Source organism: Dermacentor variabilis, chromosome 6 (genome assembly GCF_050947875.1).
Source record: "Dermacentor variabilis isolate Ectoservices chromosome 6, ASM5094787v1, whole genome shotgun sequence".
Lineage (NCBI taxonomy): Eukaryota > Metazoa > Arthropoda > Arachnida > Ixodida > Ixodidae > Dermacentor > Dermacentor variabilis.
The window spans coordinates 184213585-184238925 of record NC_134573.1 but is presented as its reverse complement, the minus strand read 5'-3'; the positions used below and the strand labels follow the sequence as shown (position 1 = coordinate 184238925).

Genomic DNA, 25341 nt, shown 5'->3' with positions numbered 1-25341 from the left:
TATCTCGATACGACAGATAATTTGTCATACTTTTCGGCAGTGCTAATATAAAAGGCAATTCTTTAAAACACGGAAGGTGGCTATAGGGAGAGAGAGATTAACAGGATGTAAAAGGCAGGGACGTTAGCCAGATAAAATTCTGGTTTTGCAGGCAGTTATACCCTATGAGCAATATGGAAGCAAGCATGCAAATTTCCTTCAAGACGGATGGCTAAACATACATGGCCCATATAAATGTGTTCAGTGAGGTTAAATATTCTTCGGGAATGCGAATTGTTACATATTAAATGACCCATTCGAGCTCACACATTAGGAGTAATCGTTACGTAAAAAGGAATTCAGTGTTTCCTTTCATATTGCCCACGACCGGACATGAGTTTTCAGAGTTCGTGACCGAATTCTTAGAAAAACTTTCTTCGTCGCAGTTGTGGGAATACCCTCTGCCGTTCTTTGTCCTGGGCACCATAATCATCCTATCGATTCCATGGATTATCAAGCACAAGAAGGTCCCAAACAAGCATCCCGAAGGCAGGTAGCCTTCTGTTCAGCGAGTCATTTATTGCGTGCATTAGACAAACAGATATATTATTGAACAGGTTTCCTGTTAAGTGTGTTTAGCGGGTTTTAATGACATGAAGAGTTGCATGCTTTCATTATTTTCACATTAACACCTGTAGCGCTTCTGTGGCCCAACACGTAAGTGTAATGAAAAAAATTAACAATTTCTTTATGACCAATACTTTAGTACTCTTCACTACCTTCACGAAATCTTGCGGTAGAAGTTTTATCCAGGTGCAGAGTGACGCGACGTACCGCGAAATATATCATGGCATGGAATTAATGACCATAACCATCATGCACACCTCCACATCAAAACACGCATCGTACCAGGCCCCTTGAACCACATGAGCACTTCACTACGATCGCTTGCACGTGGCGAAGTTTGCGCATCACTTGAGTCAAGCATGTGCCTCGCAAAAGAAAGACTGTCAGTTCAAGATCACAAAAAAAGAACAAAAAACGAGCTCATTATAACTTCAAAGGTTCAGCGCAACAGGTAGACACATGAGAAAATAGAAAGAGCACAAGGGCATTTCACTGCATCTCCGTGCACACGTGGCAAACATGGTGCTTCGTTCAACTGTTTACAAAAGATCTCGACACTCTGTCAGGCAGGTATTTGCATTCATGTAAAGCCCCCTTTACCAACTTTATTTCATTTTATACTGTTTACACTTCAAACTTAAGCGTGATTCGGAAATTTCGCTGTAGCTACAAAACATTTCTTGAAGTCAACTCGGTTAAACTTCTGAGATTAGCATCACTGGTTTAATGTGATCGAACTTATAGGGCTCATTTTAGTAGTGCCATGTAGCACACTCTCTGAAACGTATTGCGAAAGGCTGACCAAAAGTGGACGCTACCAAGTGCAAGCGTTCTCATTCAAGCCATAAAAATTATAGAATTCAATAATTTATTGAAACAACTCCAGTCGAAAGTTTTTATTAGCGAATTTACTGTGACTTGAAAGTGATATGTCCAGTACGAATATCACATACTGTAATTGAGCTTTATAAAAGGCAGAAAAGCGATGAAGCGAAATAAAAACGATGTCGCCACTGAACACAGTACGAATTACTTTTGCGTTACAAATACTTTCAGTTCATTTCAAAAGATTCCCGAAGTTCGTCGTACCCTGGTAGAGCCGCTACTCTCGTTGGTGTATTTGCATGGATTACTCTCGGCATGCGAAGGTTATCGATTCGGCTCACATCTGCGATAGAGTTGTCTTTTCTTCCACTTGTGTTTAGCTTTTCGTTTATGAAATATATTAACTTTATCGTAACTTGAATCTTGATTTTTATTTAATCACAATGTATTGTAATAACGAACACTTCCTTTGCAAATGCTTTGATTGTTTATTGTCCATTGGCTTCATATGGTTGTTACTAAATATTGAGCCCATAGGTACTCGCATAACAGGCACCTACGTGTACTACCCACATGCCCTCGTAGGCTCTTTAGTATGGTCCTTCCTGTTTATGATAATTCACTGATTTTCTTTTTCTAGTGCGCGGTCTTGACCTTTGCACCCTTTATTATTGATATTTTCGTGAGCTCCCACCTCTTCATTTGGCTTAACCTGATGTGCACATTGAGCCACGTTCTGCGGTGTTTGCTTGCTAATCCTTATTTGATGACAGCGATACATCGTACATTGTCAATTTCAATTTGAAAAATCTTGCTCCAGCTTCAGCTCCGCCTGAGGAGGCCCTGATGCAGGAGCAAGGCTCGCAGAAAAAGCTGTATAGGCTTCTTTGGGACCCACTGTTCATGGTCAACATGGTAACCCTTATGCTCTCTTGGGTCATCATGGGTTTCAACGAACCCACTCTGGAACCATACTTGAGACAGGTACGTCGCTTCACGTACGTAGGGATGTGAATGACAACGGAGGAACAATCCGGCTTATCCGCAAAATGTTTTTAAAACAAACAACAAAATAAGATGCTGGTGTTCACTGTGTGCGAATGGCGCTTTTGCATTAATTGAGTTCACAGACGTAGGAATCACTGAAGTCTGCAATTTTTTTTATTTACCTACAAGACATGATATTGCGTAAGCATGAATTGCTACCCTGACGCATACGGGACACATTACAACTGTGACGGGGGTGTTTAGATACTCAATCAATTGAAAAAATCCACTAATGAACCCACCTTAATTGAGAGTTCATGTCGCATATCAAACCAGCTCGACGAACCAAAAATATGTGAGAAGTACTTTTCGAATGCTCAAACAGGCTCTGGAATATCGAAGACTTGCAGGGTACAGGTGGCAGGTCGTGTGGCGATGTCGTGGGGCAGAATACTCGTGTTCCGTTTGCTTTTATGCTTTTTGACAAGGTTATGCTTTTCTGAAATGCGTCGGTGGCAAAGCTTACCAGAAGATTTACGATTACATAAACGCGCCACTTCAAAAATTGTACTTAAAAAACGCATGTTGACGTTCAGCGTCAACTGTATTTGTTTGAACTGTTGTTCATATTTTATATGTTCGTTTCAGTTCAACCTCAGCAGCACGAGACTTGGAGTACTGTACATGGTACAGTTTGCAAGTTACACCGTGGGCGCGGCATTCGCGGGACTGTTTTGTTACGTCAAGGTGAGCAATCCTGTAATTACAATGTGTTGGGCATGCAATATTTGTTTAGGAGATTACACATGCCTCCACATTAAGATAAAATATTCATTATTCCCTATCAAAGCAAACTGCGTGCGGTACTTCGGCCTTTTGCGAATGAATCCGTATGTATCAGACGTACCCGATAACATGCTTGACTTTCCTGCAGTTATTCGTTTCATATGTCGTGTGTTATACACTGTAAACCTGGCTCGGCTACTTGTTTTTAAAATCATATTAAGATTAACCCATATTGTTGAATAATAAAGTAAACCGCCCTGAAGCCCGATAGGCGCTTAATGAGCATATTACGTTAATGTCAAAGCAAGAAACAATCAGATGGCCCAAATATCAACAGCTGAGTGCCTCGAAGGTAGCAACCGGTAGCCATTAAAGAGGACCAAATGCGTGCATTATAGCAAACAATATATGTGATCAAATGATTCAAAAACTATTTGCTTTGAATGCGGTTATCATTCTTTGCCTACTTCAGTTGTTTTGAATCTATCTATCTATCTATCTATCTATCTATCTATCTATCTATCTATCTATCTATCTATCTATCTATCTATCTATCTATCTATCTATCTATCTATCTATCTATCTATCTATCTATCTATCTATCTATCTATCTATCTATCTATCTATCTATCTATCTATCTATCTATCTATCTATCTATCTACCTACCTATCTATGTAACGCCAACCCAGGAACCAAGTTGTCTACCACCTTGTACTTCGAGGTGTGTGCTCGTGGTCCCGTTCTATCATCGCTATTCTAAATTCGTCATCCGATTCTCGTCATGCCATCGTCGTCTCGCCATTGTCTTCACACAATGGTTGTCATATCATTATCGTCATTCAGTAGTCATCATGGTGTCGTTTTACCCCATCGTCATCCCTTCAGTAAAGTTATTATATTGTTTGCACACCGTCGCCGTCGTACAGCCTTCGTCTTTGCATCGACGTGAATCCTTCTTCGTCATGCCATCCGAATCATGCTGTCTTCATTGAATAGCGAGTATGCCACCGGTATCTTGCCATCGACGTCATTGCCTCACTGTCACACACTTGCCATCGTGCATCCGTTATGATACCATCACCGTTATGCCGTCATTGTAACGCCATTGTCGTCCCACCATCATCATCATGCAGGCTTCGTCATACAGTCATCATCAAGCCACTGTCGTCAAACGGTCGTTGTCATCGCAATGTCATAATATCGTCGTCATACTGTCGTCGTCATTGGGTTGCCGTCATAAATCAATCACCGTCCTCCACTCATTGTCATACCGTCGTCGTGATACCATCGCGGTCATAAGATCATCGCTATTCTAAGTTCGACATCCAACGCCCGTCATGCCATTGTTGCCAACAGTCTTCGTCATACCATTGTCGTACTGCCTTCGTCATCGTGATACCTGTGCTGCCGTAATTTTTTTGTATTTTACCTTTGCGCAGATGGCAGCATTCTTTGCTTTTGCCGGACAACTGATGACGGCGTTTGCCTACCTGATACTAGGCCCAGCGCCATTTATTCAGCAAGACCCGTAAGTATATTCGACTTTTTTTGCGCAACCATACCAGGTCATTTTATTCAGCCTCGCAAAAATGTTTGTGTACACTATAAATTTGTATAATATTCTGTTCCAAGGATTATCGCACAGAGTACGTAGTGCTCATTAGCATTACGCGCATCTAACCGAGCTACAGGCTCATTGGGTTAGCAGTGCTGTAAGGAAAACTTGGCATCGTTAAAGGACCACGCAGCGAGCCTCACACTCTACACATTCGTTATAGTCGCCATTTCGCTTGACACAGTTGACGAACGTTGAGTCAAACCTATTGCTAAGAATGTCAGACATGTTCAGCCTAAGCGTTTGGCAACGAAGCACACCAGCCGGGCTCCGCCTTTCGCGACACTACCACCAATGTGTTTCGTACTCGGAATAATAGAAAAAACTCTGGCGCTAGCATCTGAGTCCACCGTCGGCATGGCCAGCGTGAGAATCATGAACCGCTTGTACACGAATTTGCTAAACTTCGTCCTTCTGGCAACAAATTACACTACTGAAGCTCGTATATATGTAAAATGATTACCAACAATTAGTCTAAGCTACACTCTAATTTATGGGATATGATCTTTAGAAGATTAGAAATAAATATATTTGTTTAGAATATAAAAATATTTACTCACGTGAATATATCGTGCAGAAAATTTTTCTACATTTCGCGAAAGGCTTGCTAAATGTGTGAAGTATTTAGGCGGTGGAAATAAACCGACGAAGCGAATTAATTATGAAGTAGCACACCTAACTCGCTCTAATGAAACGCTTCTGGGGTAGACCGCTACGTACTTGAACCACAAAGAATAATAAGAATAAAAACTGCAATGTGGCTTGTCAATGAATCCAAGCCAAATCATTCAATGACCCATCTAAGCTACCAATGGCTTTTATGGTGGCTGAAGGATCGCAGAACCAGATTTCTTGCAAGTAGCCATAATAAGGAACTCTATAACCACGACAAATTCATTCCTTTATGAGAGGCTCTATTTTAAATTATATATTTCTGCCAATATCTCTGAATATGCGCTTTGTCTACATGTTTTAACCAGCCCAACATCACCAGGAGATAAGGTGGCCAAAATAACAGATTCAGCTACTAAAAGGGCGGAGTATATTAAATACGGTACATTGCTAAAAACAAGCCTCACTAAACATGACTTCAGAGACAATGATTATTCCGTGGCGAAACGCCTCGTGATTTACGTTGTTTCTTGACGTGCTATAACTAGTCTCCGCAATTCAAAGTTATTTGCGTCAAGGGGCCTACTGTAACGCGTACGATGCCTTTCTACGACGTATTAGCCTTTTTTTATTGCGATAATAAATATATGAATACTCCAGGCGCATTGGAAAATGAGCGTGTGTTTGAGTTTTCGCATAACAGAATTATGTTTTCTGGTATATTATATTTACAATCCAACGCTATCACGCCTGTAGGTTATGTTCAGGTCGTAGTTTATTCAATTAGTTCAGTAACACCTTCGTTCCACGCGGAGGGCCTGTGCGGTTGTGGTTCGGAATGATTTTTCGCGAAACATGGTCCAACGCCGGCACCCGACATTTGTGAAGCGGGACCCTTAACTCTTTCCATACCGCGCCCATTGGACATCGTTAGCCCGCTTACGATGGTTTGAAACGCCGGTTTTGAGACTTTCCACGCCGCTCTCGGACACACTGCGCTATCGGACGTGAAGGAGGAGAACTATTGTTTGGTTTTCTAAGCAGCGAGTCTGGGGATGTTGCCTGTTCGCCGGACTTTGAGAGCGAAGACGACGGAAGCCAGCCTGGAACATTGGCGGCAGCTGCCCGGCTTGCCGAACTGTAGGGCTTGCCCTTAAAGTTTTGTGCTGGAATACCGGTCCAGTGAAAAATTGTAATTTCTTTCGGAGATAGCGCCTATCAGACGGCAATACATTTTTTATATCTCACAATTTTTGTTCGATTTCTTTCTTAGTAGATACAAGCATGTCTTTACAAACATTGTTTCATTTTATGCCACGATCTTGATTCTGGCAATTTATATCTTTTTAGTACATACACCTGGTTAATAAAACTCTTATGCGTGAAAAGTGCATTCATTTTGCTTTTTGTTTATATATTACATAAAATATTGAGTGCAGTAGTTCCTTCAGAAAAAAGATATCTAGCGTAACCTAGAAAAACACTTCTCCATGGTAGGGAAAAAGTTAACGCTATCGTGTTAAGAACGCGCCCACACCATTTCTCCGACGGTTGCAGGCGGCTGTTCAAATCGGCGCGCGGGTTGGGGGTCGTTCTGCGCATGCTCCGACGAAAGCCGCCGACACCGCACGCGTCGAAGTTGCCATTTAGCTGCTGCTACGAACGCCGCTGGCTTTTTCTCTCAATGGGCCATTTGACACTTTCGCATCAGAACTCTTAGCCATGCATAACTGCGCTTCTCTAAATGGTAGGAGCAATTTTTCATGAGGCTTTCGCGATATGCGAATAACTTCATTAAACAAGTAAACCATGCAATTTTGTAGAAAGCTAGAAAACACAGCAGCTCAGTGCAAACATGCTATAAAAGCTATTCGGGCAGAAATTCGACTTACGCTGATACCTACGAATATTTTAGCATATTAAGCAAAAATTACAACAGAAACTCCACTGGGAGTTGTCTAAGTATGCGTAAGCATTGGGCCACTTGCTTATATCCATGCCGCCCGGTGTCATTATCTATGTTATGGAGCTTGGTCTCACTAGTATAAAGCTTATCATCCCTTAGCAGTCGTTATCAACCTTATCGGATTAGTTCAGCCCCTTATCAAACGTTATCTGTTATCAACTGTATCGGACTATATCTGATATTTAGCAACCCTTATCTGTCCCTATCAACGTTATTCGACATGATCCCATCCTTATGAACTCTTATTGGTCCTTGTCAACCTTATCGGATTTGATCCGATCCTTATAAACCGTTATCATTGCTCATTAACATTATCAGAATTGATCCAACCATTATAAGCCCTTATCGCTCTTCAGCACCTTGTCCATCCGCGTCGAACCCTTATCAAACGTATGAGACCCATATAATCCCTAATCACTCCTTATCAAGTCATTGATTGCTTATCCGTCTGTGTTGCGCGACGTGAAGTGCATGAGCCCTAATAGGTCGGGGGCATTTCGGTAGCGGAGCATGTGGTCCTCAATCGACTTTCCTATTTCTCGGCCAATAACGAGATTTACGCCCACAGTATGATAGGATTCAGAGCAGGCCTATCCACACAGGATACTATGAAACTGATTAAGCATCAAATCATAGACAACGTCTCTGCCCACACTCGGGCCGTTATGGGGCTTGATCTTGAGAAGGCCTTCGACAACGTTTTACATTCGTATATCCTGGCCTCAATATCTCGGCTCAATGTAGGCGAGAGATACTACAATTACGTCAGATCGTTCCTCTCGTATAGGAAGGCTACCCTCCGCGTGGCCGATTCCGAATCACAACTGCTGGAACTTGGCAAGAGCGGCATGCGACAGGGGGCGGTCATTTCCCCCTGTTTATTCAATATAGCCATAGTCCGCTTAAGCAGAAAGCTTCTCGAGATTGAAGGCATCAAGCACACAATGTATGCTGATCATATCACTATAAGGTGCACAGGAGGCAATGATGGTCAGGTTGAGGGAGCCTTACAGCAGGCAATGGACACTATCGAAACCTATCTCGAACCCACCAGTCCCAGATGCTCACCCTTGAAGTCGGAACTCCTACTGTATAGTCTCAAGAAACGCGGTCCAAGGCCCAAGGGGTGGACATCGTTAGAAGACATCAACGTATATACAAGAAACGGTTGCCGCATATCCAGAGTCGATTCGATCAAGGTCTCGGGCATGATCGCTCAGCCAGGGGGCACAAATGGCAAAACTATAGGCAAGCTAATTGCTAGCACTGAAAGTGCCATTCGCTTAGTTCGGAGGGTATCAAATCGGCATCATGGACTCAAGGAGGATAACCTCATTCTACTAATGCATGCTTTCGTTCTGTGCCACTCTACATACTTGGCAGCCATGAATCAATGAAACGGGCTGAGCGGGATAAATTGAATGCACACCTGAGGAAAATCACTAAGCGGGTTCTCGGGTTACCCGTATACACTTGCACAGAGCGCATAATGCAGCTTGGCATTCACAATACTATGGAAGAGATTGCAGAGGCCCAGGAGCGCGCACAGCTAACTCGCCTCACTATAACGAAAGCAGGCAGATCCATCTTGCAGGAACTCGGATATCACTCCAATAAAATAGCGTAGGAGTTCTCTGACGTTCATCCGTCGATTCGTGAGAACATTACGGTCGCACCAATACCTAGGAACATGCACCCCGATCATAATCACGGTAGGAGGGCAAGGGCGGCCAACCTCCTTAGGCAAATACACAGTGATCACCGACAGGTCAGCTTTGTGGATGCCGCTACTTGTAAGGGACGTTGGGCGTTCACCATCGCCCCTGTCGATGGTCGGCAAGGAATCACCAACGGTGCCTCGGTTCGGAAAAGGGACTCCGAAATAGCTGAATAAATGGCTATTGCACTAGCCCTGCTGGATAGCTCACGGGTTGTCATCTATAGTGATTCAAGATCTTCAGTCAGAGCATTTGAAAAAGGCACCGTTTCCAAACAGGCCCTCAGACTTCTTGCGGGCAAAGCGATCACGCGCCACTTCATTTATTGGTTTCCCGCACATCAGGGTCAGATAAAGGGTGCTCCTCCCAACCTCAACGAGTCGGCTCACGGCGCTGCGCGTGAACTTGCCCACCGCGCTACCCTCGACCAATCGGAAGCCGACTCCCCAGAGAACAGGGACACGCCCTCCACCTACAGCGAGATTAGTACTAAACACTATAGTATCTCAGCCGTAGAACCTACTTTCTTCCTCATCCGCGGCTCAATAGAGCTCAAGCACTAACGCTCCGTCTCCTACAAACGAATTCGTATTCCAATCCGTCGCTCTTACATAAAATCTATCCGGATACTTACACCGATGGTACTTGCCACGATTGCGGAAGCCACGTTAAAACGCATGCTCTGGCGGTGTGCCCGGTCACGCTCTATCATCGATAAGAGCTCGGCCAGATGGCAGGCGGTTCTCCGCAGCTCTATTCTCGCTGACCAACTCTGGGCCATACAGCAAGCCCACGATACGGCCGAGAAGCTTGGTTTTCCGGTTCCCACGTGGGAGCGGCCCGCTTCTTGAATACTCACTATCTGCAGGACTTCAAAAAAGTTTTAGCATACTATACCATTTCGCTCGGTGAAGGAACACCCAAGGAAAGAGGTATGCCGTCACCGCCGAAACGCAACGGGAATGCGGCGTGCTTCACATTATATTTTCGCGAAATCGGAACTTTCCTGAAGTCTACAATGCTCCAAGTCGGCTCTAGATGTGGTTCTAGAGGTTGGTTTTATTTCACCATCACCAAATCTTTCAAAAAGCCTTCACTAAAACAGCTGTTTTATGCATTATTTTCTTTTAGCGATTGATCTTACGTGACGGACTGGCTTCCTTGTTGAATAGGCATATAAATGCTTACGCATTTATAAAGGGTCATCAAACATGAAGGTCATCTAATAAGTTGCCCTATAGATCGTGGAATCTTTCGCCGAAAAATCTCCTCATGGATATCACGGTGACCGTCACTTAGTAATGTCTCTCGCTAAGCATGTGGCTACTTCTTTAGGAGCATCAGGATAGATTAGTTAATTAATTGAGACTGCAAAATAGCGGATAAAAACATGGGCGAAACTTCTACCCTCGCCAAGTTCTCGATCCCTTGTGTATCTCACTCTCGCTCACGTGTACGTGACAGTCTCCGATTTCCAAACCGCCATGTCGCCATCCAGAATACCAATCAAATGCAGTGTGCTATTATAAAAACATAATGAACCCGGATACAAGCTCAAAATTGCAAGAAAACTTAATTAAGAAATTACTGCAGCATACAGTAAGGAATCCAGTAGAAAACTTCAGTGCTAATTCTTTCTAATAGATGACGCTATAGATAGCAATAACAAAACTGTGGACTCGCTGTCATGCAAGCTGCAAACATCATCTTTGATGGAGATGATGTTAGCCTATTTTTTTTATGCGACTTCATGCAATATCACATTATTAAATTTCAGGATGAGGTGGCTTGTTACCTGTCGCTGTCCTCGTAACATCATGCGTATGTCAGTGCGTCCACAGAAAGCGCAGGGGTCCGAGTTGCTGTGCGCTCAATGTTCGGTACTTGGGCGTATAAAATCATGCGGGTGACATGTTTGACAGCACTACGCGCAGCCTTATGTGCTCACAATGACAGTCAACTAGTTATTGCTTTTGGAGACGAACGAGAACTTATTTGGTAGCATTGCTCTCCCTGAATAAAAATAAGCAGCCTAGCTAGCCACATAAACGACATGTGACCTGAAGAGGACAGCATTCAATTTGTATTATTATATTTGCTTATTTTATTCGTTTAAAAGCGGCGACTACAACAACTCCTCCTTGTCATTCAATATCGCACCATTTTTTAACCAAGGGCGCTTTTATGAATTGATGCGGTGCGTCGGCTGAGTGCTTTCTGGAATTCTTATCAGACTCGAATGGCCCCTCCACAATATTACATTTACAGTTCTGACCCTTGTCTGACAGATTCTGTCTGACAGTTCTGACAGATTAAAATTTACAGTTCTGACCCTTGTCACGGTGATCTCGTGGACGCCGCCATGTTTGATCACGTGGTGACGCAGCCATTGCTTGCCCCAGCTAGCTCTGATGACTCCATGCTTACAATGAATGGGCATGACGCCGGTGCGAGTCAGTAAACCTCTGTTTCGGCGGATACCGTAGACTGCGACTGGGTGGACGATACGAACCTTTGGCTACAGCTTCAAAGGACATGTAAGTGCCCTCAAAGCTGTTGCGTACTCCAGGGTAGCGTATCGTACTGCTGCCGAGTTGTAGCTGCGCCTGCCTATCGAAGCTCGACCGACGTTACTTATTGGGTAGCGTGGCGTTGTTGGCGGGCTGCAGGCATCCGGTAGACCATGGCGGCCAAGCAAGGACGAGACGATTTCTAGTGCGAAACTTGCACGGTATATTCAGAGGTAGATGAAAGAAAATGAGAAGAGCATGAAGTGAGTAAAAGTACATTTCGGAACCCCTTAAATAAGTTTCTACAATCGTGGGCGAAATCTGGCTTCCGTCGACATCACGTGACCGGCACAGAAAGAGGGCCCCGCCTCCTCTGGTTCTACCGAACTTGCTGCAGAGAGGAGGTCGTCACGCATCCTGGAATCGTAGACGCCTGTCCGTCTCCTCTGCGCGTTGCGGATTCGTGGAAGTTTTCCTCTAGGCCCAATTCGAGTAAAGGGCCTCTCTAAACTCGCACACCCACGCACACGTACACAAATAAAAGAGGCCTGTACGCTGCGGGGCTTCCGGCAGACAGGCAGACACTTGAAACGGTCATGGCGAATTAGGACGTCACGCTTCATTTCGACGAGGCCTGGTGGAAGAAGGTCGGATGAGAGAAAGTTCTTTGTGCACGAGGTGCGGGTCGCCAACAATAGCAGGCGAAGTCACGCCTCATTTCGACGAGGCAGGGTGAGATGGTTGGTTGAAATTCTTCTCTGCATGTGGTGCCAGACGCCAATCCTAGCAAAGCTCATTACGTCTTGTACAAACGGCGCAAGCAGCGTATACGGCTCTTGCACTACAAGCGGAACTAGAGGTGTATTCCAAGCTGTCGAAACTTCCCGCTTGTGAATTAAATCAAGATCAGTGCCTTTTGCTCTTCTATCTTTATTTGCCAGATACTCTGACGCAGCGGGCTTGTCCTCTTTCTTAGTAAGGTTCATCGGTGCGGTCACTATCGGATTGTTTTTCTTCCCAATCGCTCACTGGTGTGTTCAGTTGCGGTGGATTTGTTCTTGCCGTGCACAATACTTGGAACATAGGTGTCGTCTACCTTGTGATAGCTTTTAGCAAAAACGTATTGTCGCTGGTCACCCGCTTACTCTGTGAATCATCACGAAATATTCCGCTTCGAACTTTCGTGTGCTGTCGGTGCAGTATGTCACTCATGTTTCGGCGTATTGATTCAAGAGTGCGCCCATTCACTTACGTGGGTGATAGAGTGGGAGGAGGAGAGTGGGAGTGACTGTGTATAAATAACCCGCAAGAAACTTAGTATATGCCAGGAAGGGGCGCTATACAATCTACCTGTGTAAAGAACGATGCTCTCTTGCCGACTAGCTATGGTTGAATTACTTTCTTTAGAAATTAATGATCCAACGCTGGCTTAGTGATTATGTTATTCTCGAGGAAAGACATGCATCGCGGAGAGCTGCCAAAACACAGGCACTCCTTGTGTAGCAGTGGTCTGTGAACTTGGCCGCACAAATTCATTGCCTTCCTTGATGTGTCGGTCACTATTTTGAAACCAACTATACTACGAATGTCTTCTCTCTACCATTCCACATTTTGTAACATCAATCGATCACAGTGCGTTGGCGATCGCCCAGTCGCATATCGGACAGCTGATTTCACGGTAGCAGGGAAGAAGCGGTAATGGTTTCGCATTGGTGCGCTTTCGCCTGAGGCAACGTGCGGTGAACCGCCGAAATCGCCATCTCATTACTTCGCGAAAAGGGTTCATAGCAGCGGCTAAACTTCAGAATCGCCTTGCCAGTAAGATCTCTTTGAAATACTGAAATTTAGATGTAAAAAATTCCAGACTAAGATTATGTTTCTTTGTCTTCCTCCAAAGGCAGCTCTGGATGGTTTACGTCTCCCAGACGTTCACGGGTGTTGGAATGGCTGCTCAATTCATTTGCAGCTTCTCATTAGCGCTCAGCCATACAGCGTAAGTGTCCTTTTACAGCTCCGCCAAGTACCAGTATTTGACTACCTATTCAAAAGAAGGTTAATAATGTGTCACGTTTTCTTTTCTTTCTTACCCTTTTATTTTGCAGTAAGCGGGGCTACCCGGACGACATACGAACTACCGGATTCGTGTCAACTGTTGTAGTGACATTCTTAGTTATCGGGTAAGTGAAGCGTGTTACTAGTATTATTTTATCGCTCTTTCCTGAATCAATAAAGAGCCAAATAATAGAAAACACGAATTTTATTACCATAATGCGTAACATTATATGGCTAGTCAGTCGAAAAATTCCTTCGAAGCCAGAGAGGCTCTTTCTCAATACAGGGTGAGAATGCGCAGTTTAAACCCATTGTGTGCGTGGTTGTTAGCTGCCATCTGAAGTCAGGGACAAGTAAACCATTGTATGCGATAACCATAGGCGCGCCGGCACAAAATATTCTGCAAGCGCGTCCACTTTCGCCGTTCCCCATACGCCATGCGTAGAAAGGAGGCGTTAAACATAGGCCTAAAATGCCGAAGCCTATAATAAAGATGGGATAACAAGCAATATGCGACACCCTGGTAAACATCTGCTCAGTGAGGATGGAGTGCGACTAAATGTCATCCAAAACAAAATGATGCGTCACTCGTGCATGCATTAATTACGAACACATACAGCCGTACCCTCTCCGGTGTATATGACGGAATTAGGCGTTTGGTTATGCCGCGCCAGGCATCGCACAAACAAATTAAGTGCTACCTCCCTGAACGGCAACTGTCGAAGATATGCATAGCATTATATAGTAGTCGCCGTAGTGTGGAAAGTATATCTCCGGCAATGTAAATATGTGGCATCTGTCTGCTCGTACTCCTAACACATATATAGACAAAAAATACATGCTGCATCAGCATAACGCCCCCAACCCACCACATACACACACATACACACATCATTACCATACATAACACATTCCGCATAACGCCGACCGCCATATAACGCTACGTTTATCTTGGACAGCTCCCTTTCAGGGAGGTTCCGCTTAACTTTTCTGTTCGCGGGGAGGGGGGGGGGGGGTGCGGAATTCATGGTAACATGTCTCGCCGCAGGCACGTTTCTATGCCTCTCTAAGTGAGTCAAAGTAAAGGCCAACGCTTCTGTATCAAATGGCAGCAGTACGATTAAGTTTGGGGCAGGATTCCTTACGCTTATTAAAGGATATATTATGCTGCGATGCGAGATTCTGCGAGAAACTACGTGAAGCCATCGCGCAGTTGAGTAATGCATATTCGAAAGTGTGGATCCTACATTGTTCCCTATAACTTGTGTCAGTCGCGTTGCGCTGTTAAAGATGGCGGCCAAAATTAGAAAGTCAAAATTTGCGCTGAAGAAAGGCTGCATAATCTGCCATAATTACGGTAAGCCAACTTGTTTTGGAATACACGAGAAAAGAGACCTCTCCCAGTAAATCAATAATTTTTAGCATGAGATTTATATTGAGTTGGCCACGCAACCTCCGGCTGTAAGAGTTGGATGAAGGCAAAATGGATTGTTACAGATAAAGAAGAAGGTGCGCCGAGCACGTGCAGTGGCCATGGGCGCTGCTCACGCAGTTTCTGCCAGACGACGAACGAGTCAGGCGTCCAAGTCCAGGTCTAATCCCCATCGTTGTTTTGCTACATTTCAAGTGGTACCGAAACCCGGCTCTCCCGGAGTGTCCCCCGCGGTGTCGTTCTACCGCGTTGCCTTGACAAAGCTGCACATCCCGAGCTTTTCTGGCGAGTGGCGCGACTAACAAGGCCTTTGCAACGAGTACCAGGCAAACATTTACGGCAATGACTCGCTATTCAAGATGGGAAATTTAAATATCTGTTCGCGGAGCTGTCCGCATCAGCGAAGACGGTAATTCAGGGTCTCCGTCTCACCGAGGCAAACTACGATGCCGCCATCAAAGTGTTGTCTGACCAGTTCGGCCGTCGCGACATGGTGCACGATGACCATCTGGACCACCTACTCTCAATGACACCTGTTCGTAGCTCAGCCGATGTCGACAAGCCTCGAAATATCTATGCTGAGATTACTTCCTGCACAAGCGCACTGGAGTGTCTTGGCGTTTCACCAGACGAGTATGCTGCTGTTCTGCGACGCGTCATCAAGAAGGCCTTACCACCTGACCTTGGTCTCATGTACCGCCAGCGGCCGAAGGAGACTTCATCAAACCACGCTGACACGGCAACGGTTACAGCAGACAAGGCCCAGAAAAGTGAAACATCCTATGACCTTCTTACGAATGCATGCCAAGGCAAATTAGGAAGGTGGTCTCGACAAAGCCAGCTCATCAGCAAGCCAGTGGCATCATCAAAGTGAATCGCGACCTGTGAAGCTAAACCCCACCTGTGCATCGGCTCTATCAGCTGAAGTAAGATCGCCGTACATGCGTCCCTACCTCCAGTGCAGCACGTCGAACTAAACAGTTCGGGAATGCTCAACGTCGCTCCCTTCAGAAGAAAAAAACGTAGGAGGCTTCACGCGCTCAGACTGTGCTTCTGTTGCGCCAAGCGCTACCACGCCGCCAGTGAATGCCGACGCCCCAGAAGTCTGCAATCTGCCCACTGTGCTGGACAACGCTTGGCGCCGCTGTGCAACGTCCGTACTGCAAGTCAAAACCAAACAAAGTGTCTGGGCAACTCGTGTGCGCAGTTCGTGCAACGCGCAGGTGGGCCGTAGTCCATCGACACACCACCTCGAGCCACATCCGTGTTTACGAGGGACACCGGATTGATGCTCGTATTCCAGCAGATGGGCAGATCTTGGGCTGTCGCACCAGCGATGTCAATTTTGCTGTGGCTCCTTCTAGACACGGGCTATCAGCGCACTTTCCTTCGGCAGGACATTGCTCGAGCACTTAATTTCCCTTGAAAGAGCGTAGGTTAGGGCGTGTTGGTATTCCATAACTGAGGTTTTTTAGCGCACGAAAAGAAACGAGAGACAGAGGCAAGACGCGGACACAGCGCTAACTTCCAACAATTGTTTTATTCCACGAAGCGGTACCCATATGTGTAGGTAACAGACAACACCGTACGCATGCGCATATGTACTGATTTCTAATCAAATGAGACAGCAACGAGACATGTGTAATGGAAAGTTAAGATGATCTCGAAGATAAAAAAACGACCATGCATAGCCAAAAAATTTTTTTTTGTAATTGCATGATTAATATATCATCTCCATCAGGCCACCCTCTGTGTCACATTTAAAAAATCGAGTTCCTTTTCTGAAAGATCGATTGAAGGCGCGCTAACACTAGCGCTCCCCACACTAGCGATCTTCGCCGCTTCAATAATCTCACGTGTTGTTTGCGTTTCGCTTCTTCCTATCACCGTGCACTGTATATAAATGGGACTGCACCCATGCTTTCTGCAGGGAAAAGCCAAATGCCCACTCCTCCATTTCGCAGATTATTTGCGTGTTCACGCAACCTATGATTTACGCACCTTCCCGTTTAGCCTATGTATTTTTTGCCGCACGACAGGGCCAGTTCATACACGATATTGTTCTCACAAAGAACGTAGCATCAATCAATATTGCGACAAAACTTTCAAACAGCCGGGGTATATTTTGAAAACGAAGGTGGCGATCCATACACGATAAAAGTCCTAGGGCTTTACTGGAAGAGAAGCGATGGTTCAATCGTACGCAATACAGAGCATGTCATTGGGTTTGTGTCAACCATACGTATAGCAAAATAACGATGCTTCAAGACTTCGCAAAGCTGTACGATCCTCTCGGATATTCGCGCCATTCCATGTTCTGGCCCAATTGATTTTTCAAGATCTCTGGAAGTTACAGCACCCACGAGTAGGTCACTGCGAGGAATGCCTGGTGTCCCACGTTTCATATTTTGAGTACGTTTCATTCACCCTGACAAGTCAACAGGCCGCAAGAACATCCCATTGGAGTCACGGAGTTGCACGTTTTCGCAGACCCCACTCTGAGGGCGTATGACGTAGCAGTCTACGTGTGTTCTGAATTGATGCATTCACACGCGCGCAGTACACATCTTTTACTGAGCAAGGAACAAATTGTGCCGTTAACATCCATATCGCTACCTCGTATAGAGTTTCTTGCCTGCTTGACCGCTGCCCGCTTCTACGACTGCATGAGAAGGATACCTTGTTTCAAGGTAGTAACACCTTTCTTCTGGACAGACTCTCAGGCAGTCATTCAATGACTGTCACAATATCCCAGGCGTCGCAACCCGTATGTTAGAAATATGGTCGCAGAAATACAGTGACCCATAGCTGGCGACAAATGGACCCACTGAAGAAGCAAAGGAAACCCGGCCGACTTACGCACAAGCGGTATCGCGGCGATAACGCTCCTGAGTTCATCGCTGGGGTGCGAAGGCCCTACTTGGCTTTCTATTCCCATGCACACATGGGAGGCCGACGTCACATGATCAATTCCCTCAACCGCGAACGACATAGCTCCGGAGACAGCACGCATCGTCACCATCGTGCAACCGCAAGCGTTACTCCAGGTCGCAGACTACAGCCAGTTCTAGCGCCTTCTTCGGGTTATTGTTAAAATCTACCGTTTCGTTGACCACACAAGGCTACAACAAGCCTCACATATGGTTCACTGACTGCTCAAGAAATCGCACGAGCCGATCATGCATTACTGGATTAAACAACTCCAGCATGCAAACTTTCCTGACGACGTAGAAGGACTTTCCGTTATCAAACCGGTACCTGTTTAATCTAGCCTGCTGCTTCATCGGTTCCTCGTCGACAATGGGCTCATCCGAAGTGGAGGACGTCTGCAGCTTTTGACAGGCCCTCGGTAAGTTTGCCACCCTGCAGTGCTTCCTGGTCGCCACGTTATCACTCAGCTGCTGATTCATTCGACCCACGAACGGGTGCTTCCATCAAGCGTCGACAAGACACTCACCGAGCTACGCGAACGCTTGTAGCTGCTAAAAGGACGCCAAGATGTGAAGTCGGCCTTGAGAGACTGTCTGATTTGCAGAAGACACAAACTGACACCAGAGTCCGCACCCATAGCACCAGTGCCACGACACTAGATTTCATAGGCGAGTCCATTTACAGTTGTCGGGGCTCACTTCTGTGGACCACCTTATTGTCATCCCAAAGCTTACATCGCCGTCTTATGTGCGGTAACGCGCGCTCTTCATTTTTAGCTCACACTGACATGACAGCCACCAGCTTCATCGCCACCTTTCGGCGTTCCATCTATCCTCGTGGCATTCCTACGACCATTCATTCAGACAACGCTCTCTGCTTTCATCACTGCGCTCGACAACTCGGAAATCATCCTGCATCCAGTTGGGCAGATTTCGGCGGTGCACGCTGCATTGAATGGAAGTTCAGCATCGAGCAAGTCTTGGGGAGGATGGTGGGAACGATTGGCCTGCATCGCCAAGAGCACACTGAAGCGCGCTCTAGGTGACAATTCCCTATGCTTTGAAGAGATAACTTTCCTTTGCGAGGTATAGGTGAACATAAACAGCCGTTTCTTAACATATTTGTCTCAAGAACCTGATGAGTTATGCCCACTAAAGCCTTCACGCTTCTTGCTTGGCAAACGTGCAACATGCTTGTCTAAACAGTTGGGTGCCATGTTACCCCTATCAACAAGCATCCATCTGCGACCTCGAAGCATACATCGACAAGCATCAACAGACCATCTCTGGAAGCACTGGCGCAAGTACTTAGTGCTTGTACGCTCCGCACACGAAGCGACACAGAAGCTGCCACCATGAATTCAAGTTGGAGACGTCGTCCTGGTACACGAAGACGATTCGCCGCCTCTCCTGTGGAAGGTGGCCTGGGTAGCCGAACTGCTTCTTGGTCGCGACGGCTCGCTCGAGGGTGCTGCCTGAAGCTGGCATCTGGCTCTGTGACAAGGCGTCCTGTGCAAAGGGTTTACTTTCTTTAAGTTGGCAGCCTTTAGCAATTTTGTGGCCCGCGGGAGTGTGTTGCAAATAACGAAGAATAAGGTGCACGAAACATGGGCAGCGGCCACGGGCGCTGCTCGCGTATTTGCTGCCAGACGACGAACGAGTCAGGTGTCTGGGTGCGGGTCTATTCTCCGTTACTGTTTTGTTACAGTGACCTTGTTTTATCGTTAGTTTTCTTCAGATCAGTGAAGTTATGTTCAGGCAACACTCGGAGCCCGTTTCTAGCCTTTATGCAAGACAGATGGCCCACCATCCCATGCATTTAAAAGCATGTCTACGCGAAATCCCCCTCCACCACCCCGCACACATTGAGCTCGAGAAAGGCGCAACGTTCGTCAGCGAAACGACGAACAGAGCCCTCATAAAAGGCGCCTCATCGGCGACAGCTGACGTCTGCTTGAACTAAAAGCTGTTATCATACATATCACAGCTCAGCATCTATTATAACGAATACAGAAGGCTAAATGAACTTTTGCACATGTCGTTAGTCACGGAATGTTAACGTACGGGTGGGATCGAAGGCAGGTTGCGGGCAGTTGCGAAGCCAAAATTATAGTGACACAAACAATATTGAAGCTTAAATCGAAGTGTGGGGCTTCGCAATTGATTTAAGTGGCAAAGCGTCAAAATGTTAACGCATTAGATCCTGAATCAACTTTTACAGAAGTGGAGAAATGCATTTGAAGTTAAATTAGGCTATTTCAGAAAGACTTTACCGTAAAAAGTAGTTACGTTAAGCAGAAGAGAATTTGTTAGAAAGTGTTAGATTAGGGGACGCAAGCGTTCAGTCCCCCTAGCACTTGGGCGACTGTACTGCGCATGCGTACACCCCTCGGTGCATGTGCAGTGCCGTCCCTCCGAGCGCTAGGAGTTGCATGCCCACAACACCCCGCTTACTGAACGTCACCATGGCGCGCAATTCAAATTAGATTTCGGATGTTCAGGTAGACGCCGCTATTTGCGATTTTGGCGCCTATTACGCGCCAAACCTAGCCAAGTGAGCCAAACGCGGTTGTCCTGAGCAAGTCGCAGTGCGCTTAGCCAGTAGACTCGTCGCGGCACCCCACGGCGGCCGCGCTATCTGCGCTACATAGCAGACTGCAAGCCTCATGCAACAGCAGCGTTTGCTTTGTGCACGACAGGGATAGACTGCACGCTCGTGCTCATATGCTCCTGCCTGGCTGTGCCGCGTGTTGCCGACCGGCTTTGTCCTGCACCAACTTGGGAGATCGATAGCATCCACATCTAATTTGCACATTTTGAAGCGCTATCAAAACCTTGATTATCGCGAAGCGTAATCTGCCAAGGCGCCTAACCAGAAGCGGCCAGGAGTGAGGGCACACTTGCAAGCGTGCGTGTGGTCTGACCTTAAGTTTTCCGTGTTTCGAGAGTAGTTAAGCGTTCAAAACTAGTCGAAATGAGCGAGACCTGACGGCTACGATACCGATAACTAGAGTTGCCAAAGTTTAATTTCTACGTGGGCGGCCACGGCCGAGCGTGATCAGACGATAGTCGGCTTTTTCGGAATGGCGTAATCGTTTTAAAAATTCGAAAGCATATATTTGCTTACTTCAGCCTGTTCATTAAACTGCGCCAATAAATATACATAATAACAGTGGGAAGCACCCTCCTTCATTGACGTCATCTATTGGGCAACGCCAGCCGCGTATGGGAAGCCGCTATGATAAGACATAAAACGTCCAGAAAAGAGCGAGGAGCAGGCTTCTGTTGAAAAGGGAACGTTTGAGAGAAAGGTGACTTCGCGCCTCGGCTTGCGAGCTCGACGCGCCGCGCGCGACTCTAAATTTGGCTGAGATGTGCACAGCAGCGTATGCTTTTTCACCGAGCCCGAGGGGTGGTTCAGGGCCCCTTTAGTATCCACTTGATCGGATGGCAAAGGGACTTGGTCTACTTTCAAATGCTACGCATAAAACCACCAACAGAGGCTTTCATCCGCTATCAAGAAAAGAAAGTTGTGGGTTTTACTCAGCGCTGACGACGATATATGCGCTAAGTTTTCGCAGAGGTTTCGGTACCGCTTAATATATGTTTACTAAAGAAAGAAGTGCTATGAAAACGATTAATACGTATGCTGCGTTTAATCATTGGTGTGCGGTGTGAAGCGTAAACCACCCATACACCATCTCCTTTGAAGCGCCTTTCCCGCAACTGTCGTTACGCCATGCTATAGCTGGATTTATCCATTGTGACAATCGACAGGTTACTACGAGTTTCAATAATTATTATCTCCTTTCCATTTTTCCAGGGCCATTACGACGCCCCCAATAGCAGGGTACCTCGTAGAGAAATTCAGCTACAGACCGGGATCTATGTTCCTCTTCGGCATCCTTTTATTCTGGGTAAGAGAAGCCACTCTACGCCCACTACTTGTGAGACTAACCCGTTAGCACAACAGCTGCTTAATCTGACCCGTTGCTACGTAGACATCGCGTATTGTAAGATAAATTGCGAAATAGGAAACTACACGTAAAGCTAAGGTGTGCCTCGTCCTGTCATGTTCTATGTTTTTCAAACGTATTTGTTGTGACGAATTCTGTCCCCTCTTGACTAATGTTATCAGGGGTTGACGAGCTTGGAGTAGTCCTGGTACCTAAGAGTTGGGCCACGAGGGCCGTCTCACCAAGTTGAGCAAGGAACATATCTAGTATCCGCTTGAGCGGACAGTTGTTTACAACGGCTTTCACGATGGTTTCTAATTCAGCTGACATATTACATTATGGTCGGCATATTATTTCTGTGCATTTCTATCCAGCTTTGAGTGTGCAAATAAACACAAAAATTTTAGCACACATCTGTCGCTCTACAAAGTTTTTTTTTAGTCATCTTATCAATGGATTCGCAGTATTATTTGTAATACATCTGTTCAGTCTGGTACAGTGGGACGCTTAGTCCTCATCTTAGTAAAGATTATTTATTGCTAGCCAACTTCTTCAATGCCTCGAATGTAGACGTGATACAGCCGCTTAAGCAAGGGATTCTGATTCAAATATGTTGCGTTATTTGGAATGGCTTTAATATGTTATTGTATTCTGCAACCAGCCATAGTAACAATAAAGGAGGCCAATTATAAGTGTAAGTCAATGAATGGCACATAATAGTGACACAAGAGAGAGAGAGTAAGGAGCGGGAAGGCAGGGAAGAATTAAAGAAATTCGAAGGCTGATCTCTTAACATAGCAAGAAAGACTATGCTGTGAGAAATTGATGCAACCGTGTTTGCCGAGAGGTACGCCAGGTGTCGCGCTGAGTAGTGCCTTGAGCAAAACGAGAACAAGGTGAAAGCAGGAGCCAACGTTTCGTCAAGTGGACTTGTCTTCTTCAAGGCGACATATGCTTTCATCGCCACACTGTATATAGGTAGGGTTCTTCCAAGGGGGGGGGGGAGTTTCTTCTAAAGTACTGCCTTGTTATTTGAGGGTTGAGCTGGTTGCCTAAGGAAAAAACAGGCCGGAGCTAATATTCGCAGCAAGTTGAGACATGCGTGTGCAGCAACATAAATCCGGAGAACACTGAGCACATCCTAATGGAATGGGAAGCGATGCACCCAGTGATGCCCGGAGGTAACGTGCACCTTCCAGAAGCGCTTGCGTTTACATTGGATGGAAGCATCAGCCGGTGAGCAGTCAAGTTAAGCAAGAGATGTTTAGACTATTGGTGAAAAAAAAAAACAGGGAATAAATTGATATGGCTGCATCCGTTAGAGGCATAGGTAGTGATACAAGACAGATATAGAGAGGCTTTGAGGGAAAAAAAGATTGTGAATGTTTATACAAAAATGCTAGAATGAAAAACGTATGCAGTACATATTAATTAATCAAGCAGGCTAGGTGACTATTTGTCACCACCCCGTTCTAAAGCAGATGCCAATAAATCATCGTCATCATATATGGCATGATGGCTTTGGAAGCTCCCGGTAAAACCACAAATGAGGCCCTCCACGGTGACATGGGTTGGGCCTCATTGGAAGTCTGAGAAGTGCAGAGCAAAATTAGTTTTGAAGAAAGACTCAGGAACACGGATCAAAATAAATGGGTGTCCAAAATGCACAAGTACCGTTTTCAACTCCGTATTCCTACACGCGGACCTCGCTGGTTGCCCGTACCGCACCCCGGATTTTGGTGATGCCCTACTCTCATTGATGGATATCAAGGAAATTCTGTGAGCAGGCCAAGATTATATGAGCCATTTGTGGCTCGTCACCTGTTCCAATAGCCTTTCCAAGCAGAAGCTCGTCGATAAAGGTGCGCTTCCTAGCCAACGATTAAGGTGCGTTGTCATCGATCCAGATAGCCGGAACACAAAAATGAAGCTTCTTTGGTTGCCTCCTCATCCAGAGCAGAAACATATTGTTGATGCATTTTAACCATATGGCACGGTTAGTCCATAATTAGAGAAATGTGGCGTTGTAAAGACATGGAGATTTGGCAGATGACGAATCGTGATGCAGTTCATGCTCAAAGAAGGCGTCTCTACAAGTGATGATTACAAGTGTATACGGCCGATAAAACTACTATCTTTACTTCGTGTAGCTGTCTTCAATTTGCAATCGCAATCTAATGGTATACTAGTTTGCTAATAACAATAATAGCAATTTAGCAAATGATAATTCATAGCAATACAATAGTAATAGCAATACTAATTTGCTATTGCCTGTCGGGCGAAACTGCGACTTCTTTTTTTTTTTTTTTTGGAAAGCCATTTCTACATACAAAACCAGGGCGGTTCCAAAGCACTTAATGCTTAACTTTCTGGTATAAGATAATACTATACTAATCTGCTTTATTCCAAATCCGCCACTAACCCTTCGTGGTAGGTCAAAATAGCTTAGGCCTCGCCCGTATGGGCATAAAAACACATCGGAATAGTGTTACGCCCACCGGCCTTGGGAAAGCGACGCACGCCCGCATAATAACCGACTGCAGCGCGCGCGTCTCTCCGTCAGCCTACTTCTCTCTGTTCTTCGCCCCAGCGGAAGAGCACCGCGCTGCTCGACCCGCTCAAGCGTGTTCTCGCGCACTCTAAACGCAATCGCCCTGGCAGTTCCGACAGTAGCGACGACAGCCGGGAGTGGCCGCTCTGCGCTGGCTACTTCCGGCTAGTCTAGTGTTATAAGCTCAAAAATTATGGCAAACTATGCGGGAGGCGCCGTCGCGCGCTGTGCGGAATGTGAACGGTTGAACTGTTTTTCGGAGAACGAATCTGCTCGCTGTTCGCGCCACTGCCGAAGCATACATGCCGAAGCCGTTCTGGCGCAGCGCGGTGCAATTTCGGTCAATTTTATGTGTTTAGCGCAGTTTGGCGCGGGAATTTGCGTTTGTATCAAAATGGCGCAATTGATGCAGAAGTCCCACCACTGGCATAGCTATATAAATAACTAATGAGAGACAACTGCGCAGTTTACGGCATCACTGGTGCAAATGAGGTGTGATCGAAAAAATACCTTCTTTATCTCTGCGACACGGACTCAAATGTAGCTTACCTGGTGATGTGGCTTACGAGAAATTGCAATTTGCTGCCGAGCATGAGGTCGAGTTCTCGATTCGCGTCCATTCTTGTAGTACTACAATGCAACGAAAAAAAAATGAAAAGCGTTTGTTTACTGTGCAGATTTTCAAGAAAACCAGCTTATGAAATTCAACCCGCAGCTTTCCTCTATGCGGTCTGATTTATTGCCCTTGAATTTATTTAAGACGTTGAACTCTGAATGAAGTTTTAAGTGTATAT

General features: G+C 45.8%; 1 protein-coding gene and 1 long non-coding RNA gene across 5 annotated transcripts in view; one reads left to right on the top strand and one right to left on the bottom strand.

Annotated features, from left to right (window-relative positions):
- LOC142585934 (uncharacterized) overlaps window positions 1–25341 on the bottom strand; it is a 50288-nt gene that overhangs the window by 1533 nt on the left and 23414 nt on the right. The window contains exon 2 of the long non-coding RNA XR_012829154.1: window positions 25097–25177. This is a non-coding gene — a long non-coding RNA (uncharacterized LOC142585934). The remainder of the gene's footprint in view (window positions 1–25096; window positions 25178–25341) is intronic.
- Window positions 1–25341, top strand: part of LOC142585933 (MFS-type transporter SLC18B1-like) — a 67703-nt gene that overhangs the window by 41868 nt on the left and 494 nt on the right. For 3 of the 4 annotated variants that reach the window (XM_075697055.1, XM_075697052.1, XM_075697053.1), the window contains 7 exons: window positions 426–528; window positions 2252–2415; window positions 3067–3165; window positions 4645–4733; window positions 13524–13619; window positions 13729–13803; window positions 21864–21957. In XM_075697055.1, coding sequence (XP_075553170.1) covers window positions 426–528; window positions 2252–2415; window positions 3067–3165; window positions 4645–4733; window positions 13524–13619; window positions 13729–13803; window positions 21864–21957 — 720 coding nt within the window. The remainder of the gene's footprint in view (window positions 1–425; window positions 529–2251; window positions 2416–3066; window positions 3166–4644; window positions 4734–13523; window positions 13620–13728; window positions 13804–21863; window positions 21958–25341) is intronic. The other variant, XM_075697054.1, reaches the window with a different exon arrangement.